We start from the raw sequence: 7,500 nt of genomic DNA, 5'->3' as shown, positions 1-7,500 counted from the left end.
ACCCCTTGTAAAGCGCTTTGAGCACAATTAGTAGATATTGCGAGTGTCATACCACAAGACCACATAGCCGCACATTATGATTAACTATAATAATAATAATATATTAAGTAACCTATTCATTGCTACCCTCCTGATGACTTGGTTTACACTTCCAATGAGTTTGGAACCGGAAGAGAAGATGGCGTTACGTCAAGACTTATTCTGCTTCCAGTATACTCGCATTTCATTAAATCACTCTATATTTTATCAACAATATTTTTTAATATGGACCCTATAGGGAATGAGATTAGCGAAGAGTAGCGTCCCTTTATTGGAAGTCACGAGCGGAAAAGTTATTAGAGAGAGAACGTCATGTTGGTTGTGCGGCATGAGACACTTCACCAAAAGAGAGACGCATGCGCAAAACCATTTTGACGTTCTCTCTGTAAGGTGACGTCCAATCAAGGGACGCTACTCTTCCGCTAATCTCATTCCCTATAAAATAATATACAAGTTTGATCCTTGGAGTCCCCTTTGAAGTAAGTGCTCGATTAGTGCACAAATGTATTATCTAGTATTATTTACAAGGGAATAATAATTGTTTATTTTTATTTACATAAAGCTTCAAAGTCAGTTTGGACATTGTAACAAATTAAAGTGATTTAATGAACTGTAAACACTATTATAACATTACGACTAGTGGTATGACACTCGCTTTCGTCGGGCTGGAAGGTTTGGAATTCGAGTCCCGCTCTGAGCGGCCCATAGTTGAGTCCTTTGAAATGGCTCTTTATCCACATTCTCTGTCCGTACTCAGGTGTAAAATGAGTACCTTGCCGTTAACAGCGTTGTCTCTGTTTGAAAAAAAATTGGTAATATCGCCTAACAGGCGTCAAGTCTCGTCCTACATGCTAAGTGTTGCTGTTGGCTTGGGACTCCCCTGTAAAGCGCTTTGAGCACGTTTAGTGGATATCGCTCTTTATAAATTCGCAAGTTTAAATCATTTTGGGCATGGCAAGCTACTTATAAGATCCTAAGAATTATTTGAAATGAAACAGTGCCCCACCGTGACCTTCGTATAATCACTGACCAAAAATGACGTCAAAAGACTAGTCTTTGGGGCCGCAATAGAAAACAAATCGTGAGTTGTATTCAATAGGTCAACTAATGGGATCACTTGTTTCCTTGAGCACTACTAACGACAACTCACTAAACGCTACACAACCCTAAAAAATGATGTCAAACTAAAAATATAAGTCTTCGAGGTCCAAGTGTCAGGCTAGAGATAGTATGCGCTTGGCTAAGAAGCTCATAACATGGCCATCCGGAAGTATAACGGACCAACACACAATACTGTGTGTATCCATGAACGTTTATAGTCGGGTTAATACAGTTCAGTGAGCATTACTCATAAACGCGGATGGCAAAAAAAACAACAACGAAGACCTGTGTGACGTCATCTTCGAACTATCTATAGATAAATAGACACAGTTTTGTGTGGTCGTCCGTTATACTTTCGGATGGCAATTGTTATGAGCTTCTTAGCCAAGTGCATACTATCTGGAGATAAATCGAAGTTGACGTCTTTGTTATTGTTTTTTTGCCATCCGCGTTTATGAGTAATTGTCACTAAATGTATTAACCAGACTATAAACATTTAAGGATACACATAGTTTTGTGTATTGGTCCGTTATACTTCCGGATGGCAATGTTGTGAACTTCTTAGCCAAGCGCATACTATCTATAAGTTAGTTAACGATGAACGATGGCTGCAGCCCCACATGGCAAAGATTAAAAGCTGTACAAGAAAATATCATCCCGAAAGAGTAGCCTGCCTGAACTGGGGATGAATTTTTTTTTCTTGTATTTTTCTCATAGTTTTGTCTACCACAAGGATGTCCCGATAGCTCAGTTGGTAGAGTACTCGCTCTACACGCAAATCAACCGAAATCGATCCCGGGTGCAGTCGCGATTATTTTTTCTGACCTCCCCCCCCCCCCTCCCCCCCCCCCCCCCCCCCCGCTCCCATCCTGGAACTGAGTGGCTGGATCTGTTAGATCTGGCCGATAGACTAGCACCCTATCAAAAGGGTAGCAAGCAATTGCTATAATCTGGTTCATGCTAAAGAAACCCTGATAAACTCTGACTTCACGAGTCTGATGGCTCTTAATGACTAATTCTTTTTGTCTGGTACTGTCTCATAAACAACCTTTCAAATGTTTATCTAACGCCATTTTCAGCTTCCTAAATCGTGAATTAAAATCATTATGTTGGAGTCGGAGTTTATCCCCGTTTCTATAGCGTGAAACGGACAATAGCAATTGGTTGCTATTCTTTTGGATAGGTCGCTTATCTATCGCAAAGTACTTTCCGCCACATCTAACAGACTCAGCTGCCCATTCACTCCTCAAATAAAATCTCGACTGCACTCGGGATCCATCTCGGTCCCTTTGAGTGTGAGCGAGTGCTCTACCAACTGAGCTATCGGGACCCCAATAATAATATGCTTACAATAAATATGATAAAGATTGCTTATCAAAGTGGAAGAACGGTTTGTGCGATATGAAATTAAAGTCATCACATTATGAATAAAAGTTGTAACAACAACAAAATCTACAACTTGATTAATCCCTATACGAAGTTTACTCATTTGCAGGTCTGATAACCCAATTTACTATGGGCTCATTGTTATATGGAAATCTTTTTTTAAAATGACGCAAAACATTGTCCATTACAACAATGTTACGCTAGGCCCATAATTGCGTTCGGATGTCAGACCTGCATATATGCACCCGTCGCCCTTATATGACACATGCTCTTCACAACATAAACTTTCATTAAGTTTAACAATACTTATTGATGTTTCGTAACTTGAAATTAACTCCATAGTTTTTAGGACCAAAATACATTCCAATCTTTTTAAAAATATATAAATATAATGATATTATATATAATATTATGAAGGAGCAAAAATAGAAGCCAAATCATTAATTGCTCTTGGTTCTGAATTACAGTTTAAAAAATATTCAAACAGTGTTCAAATGTAAATGGAAACAAATTCCAAATTATGAGCTTTGAATTTTGAAAAAAATATCAAACGTTTTAAAAAGTTGGAAAATTATGATACCTAACTTTTTTTCCCCATTACAATGCGACTGCAGAGTATTGATAATTTGTTTTTAAAATACCAACAAAAATATTTTTAAAAAAGGAAAAGAAAAGAAAAAAAAAAAGAAAAACACCCCCCTCCCCAAAAAATAAGTTTAGAAACTTTTCTCCTGTGACGGAATTTGAAACACAGGCCAGCACACACAGAGATGCTCATAATAATGTATATAATAATATTAGAATTATGTTAATGTGTAATCATTGGAGTCAACAGTTTACTAGACTCCAAACTGGACACGTGACTGGAGGAGGGAAAAGTTCTCAACATGGCCGCCGAATGTTGATACAAACTGCTCAGACTGGCAGCATGTTGTTGTTGTTGTTGTTGTTGTTGATGTTGTGATTGTTGTTGTTGCTGTTGATGGCTCTCGGACGTGGGGCTCATTCCAGCTGGACCCTCAGATTTTCGGTGGATAGAAAGAGCTCCGGGCGGTGGCGGGCTTAGCTGAACACCTGATGGTTTGGAGTTTAATTGTCCTAAATTGGGTAGCACGTATGCTGATGGAGGAAGAGATCCGATGCCGAGAGCGCCTGGGTAAGGAGATGGAGGAAGGCCAGCCATGCCCACGTGACGCAGGATCGGAGGAACTCGCCCTGGGATTGATGGTGACCGAGAGAGTGTTGGAGATCCAGAAACAGCCGCAGCGGCTGCGGCCGCGGCTGCCGCAGATATAGCCGCGGCTGGAGAATTTGTCATGCCGTGCATTAGGAGTTTTTCTAAACCTGGAATCCTAGCCATTGCCGTGGCTGTTGCGGGGTTGGACGGGTCCATTGTAGAGGGGACGTGGGGGAGGAGGCTTTGTCCGAAGTAGGGGTAGAGGCTCGGATGCTTCATCATACTTGGGAGTGAGGAGTAGATGGATGAAAATGCGGGAATGAGAGATGCGTGGTGGCCGTCTCGAGGAAAGCCGGGAATACCCATATATGGAAATCCGGGCCGACCAAATGCGAGCCGACTTCTGGCGGAATGAGACGATCTTCTACGAAGTTTTCCAGTGGTTCCACCGATAAAGACGTCATCACAGGAGGGGTCAAGCATCCAGTAGTTTCCTTTGCCAGGGTCATCGTAATGGCGGGGGACCTGAGAATAGCGAAGGGAAAAATACAATATCATTCGTTAAAATTGCGAATTTTGAGCTTTTTAAAAAAGAGGAAAAAAAAAAAGAATGAGCTTTTGAATATCTCAATATCCACTAAACATGCTCAAAGCGCTTTACATGGGATACCTAGCCAAGAGCAACACTTAACATGTAGAACAAGACATGGCGCCTGTTAGGCGATATTACATTTTTTTTCCGACAGAGAAAACGCTGTTAATTGCCAGGTATTCATTTTACACATGAGCACGGTAAGGAAATGTGAGTAAAGAGCCTTTCCCGTGGACTCAACTATGCGTCGAGCGAGGCTCGAACCCAGGACCTTTCGTTCTGAAAGCTAGTGTCATGTCCTGTCCTAAATGCTAAATGTTACCGTTGGCCAGGACCGCTTGTAAAGCGCTTTGAGCACATTTAGTGGATATTACTCTATATATAAGCTCATTTTTTAATTTTTTTTTTTTTACTCTCATGCCTATAATTTGATTTTAATCTTATTATGTAACAGATAACGATTAAAAATATATGCCTCCGTTGAGGAGAGTCGGTTTCGTTTCTCGTCGTGCCAAATATCGCTAGTGTGACGTTCGCTTTAACTCTTTCCTTACAAGCCATTTTCAGGATCTTCCCCAAAAACTTTACACCCAACTAACACAAAAATATATCTTTTATCACTCAAACACAATAGCAGTAAGTTCTTGCGATAAATAATTTCTTTAGCCAAAACATGCTCTACAACACAATGTTCGCTTTCTTTAAATTTTATGAATTACAAAAGAAATTTGAATAAGAAAAATGTTGGTTTGTATCGTAACGAATGTGACGATTTTCCTATAGTTGGTAAGGAGAGGGTTAATTTTATTATTATACCCCTCTACCTACTAAATGGTAACGCGTAATGATATAATGTTCACGATAATAATTGGTGATATTGCGTCAAATTTCACTAAACATCAGATTCTTTAAAAAAAAAAAAAAGAAATATCATTTAAATGTTATTGAAGATGTATTTTATTCAAAGATGACGAAACAGGAATCGATTGAGGGGGAGAATAAATATAAATGATTTCTTACCCTCGTGCGGTTTGGAATTCGACCTTTGTTCCCAACGCGCACTGGCAAGCTCGTGCAGCGGTTGGAAACACGTCCGGAATTTTTAAAAAAAAAACAAAAACAAGAGTGTAAGAATCGTAGTATAATCCCCCATACTGATTTAGTTTGGAAAGATTAGAGAAGTACGCACATCGCTTTTGTCGGTTTCTCTGGGTTAATTGAGCTTTTTTTATATTGTGCAATATCATGCTCAAAGCGCTTTACAAGGGGTCCCTGGCCAACAGCAACATTTAACATGTAGGGCGGGACATGACACCTGCTGTTAGGCGAAATTACATTTCTATTCGGACGGAAACAACGCTGTTTACGGCCAGGTACTCAATTATGTGCCGAGCGAGGCTCGAACTCAGGACCTTCCGATCCGAAAGCGAGTGTCAAACCACTAGACCACATAGCCGTACAAGAATCCGTTAAGAATCGAAAATAAACCAATAACTGCCGTCTAGCATCGAAGTTATAATAGTTTGGGTTTGTTTAACTGTCGAAAAAAACATTAGAACTAGGTTGATATTTTGTCCACAGTTTCTTTATACCTTTTGAGAAACTATTTCTGCTATTCTATTGGAGCTAGATTTCCGGTTTTATTTTTTAATTTTTAAAATGAAATGTTTTATTTGATTTATTTATTTATTTATTTATTTATTTTTGTTTGATTGTTGTATTTTCAGTTTTTTTTTTTTTTTTTTTTCTTTTGTGTGTGAGCCTGTGTGAGTGTATTTTATAATAATATTCAACAGGTCGAAACTGAAGAAAACGATTTTTTTTTGCCTTAGTTTTTTTCCAAGTAACTTATTATTGCAGACCTGCCTGCTACTACAAAATTAAACCCCGTAGAAATACGAAATTTGGCCTTCAATTTGACTTCATAGGACAGCGTGGCTCAGCGTATGGTCTTTGCTTCGTACCCGAAAGGTACCGAGTTCGACTACCCGCCGCGTTGTGTGGCCTTGAGCAAGTCACCTAGCCTTAGCTCACTTTGCGGCGCTGCGCTGCGGCTGACGCCTGGGTTATTTCAGTCTTCCCTTGGAATAGACCCTAAAGAAAAATGTCCCCTGAGGGATGAATAAAGGGAATTTATTTATTTATTTTATTTATTTTCAGAAGCTCGTGAACATCTCTGTAAGTCATTAAAACATTGGAAATGAATGCTGGTCCCATACTACATATTATGTGACCCTTCGCCCCAAAACGGTATTATGTCGGGTTGGTTGAAATGTTGAAAATTGAATTTATAGCCAGAAATATCAGACTTGTGTTGAGTTAGTATATTTTATTGGAGAGAATGGATACCATATTTTAGGTTGCTAATGTCAAAAATTTATATTTTTGACCAGTTTAACATTTAATTCGTCTTTTAAGCATATGGTTCGTTCCTACATAATACCGTTTTGAGACGATGGGTCACATATTTTAAAGGATCTTGAAGTGTTATAATGTAATCCTTGTGATAATGAAATAAATCTAGATTGTGTGCTCAGGCGTTCATTTAATTTCCTTTTGGTTTTATATAAAAGAAGGAAACAAACAAACAAAATCTATATTTTAATATTCAAATAAAAATTATTTTTTTTAATTGAGCTTTTATATAGAGCAATATCCACTAAAACGTGCTCAAAGCGCTTTACAAGGGGTCCCTGGTCAACAGCAACATTTAACATGTTGGACGGGACGTGCCGCCTGTTAGGCGATATTACAATTTCTCGGACAAAGACAACGCTGTTAACGGCAGGTACTCATTTTACACCTGAGTACGGTGAGAGAATGTGATCAAAGACCCTTTTCCAAGGACTCAACTATGCACCGAGCGTGAAGCTCGAACCCAGGACCTTCCGATCCGAAAGCGAGTGTCATACCACAAGACCACATAGCCGCACAAATGATAATAATATTATGACAGTCATTAAGTTGATTTAATTCATTTAGATTCATTTGATTAATTTTTTTTTTCTATTTATTTATTTATGTCTTCATCTATTTTATTATTTTATTTTATTTATCTATTACTTCTAGTTGACTAATTTATTTTTTGATTTAATCATTTATCTTTTCATTAATTAATTAATTGATTGATTGATTTACTTATTTACTTATTTATTTATTTACCTGTATTTTTTATTTATCTATTATTTATTTATTTATTTATCTA

The 7,500-nt window shown here is 38.3% G+C and overlaps 1 protein-coding gene across 1 annotated transcript in view; it reads right to left on the bottom strand.

Moving 5' to 3' along the window:
* Nucleotides 1-2,007: 2,007 nt before the first annotated feature.
* The window catches only part of LOC144962531 (uncharacterized), a 14,743-nt gene continuing 9,250 nt past the window's right edge, over nucleotides 2,008-7,500 (bottom strand). The window contains exon 2 of the mRNA XM_078895541.1: nucleotides 2,008-4,228. Coding sequence (XP_078751667.1) covers nucleotides 3,335-4,228 — 894 coding nt within the window. The 3' untranslated portion in view covers nucleotides 2,008-3,334. The remainder of the gene's footprint in view (nucleotides 4,229-7,500) is intronic.

The sequence above is a fragment of the Berghia stephanieae genome, chromosome 1, assembly GCF_034508935.2.
Source record: "Berghia stephanieae isolate SIO BIC M18660-M18661 chromosome 1, UCSD_Bste_1.3, whole genome shotgun sequence".
Taxonomy (NCBI): Eukaryota; Metazoa; Mollusca; class Gastropoda; order Nudibranchia; family Aeolidiidae; genus Berghia; species Berghia stephanieae.
The sequence above is the reverse complement of the archived record's forward strand: the minus strand, read 5'-3'. Positions and strand labels throughout refer to the sequence as shown.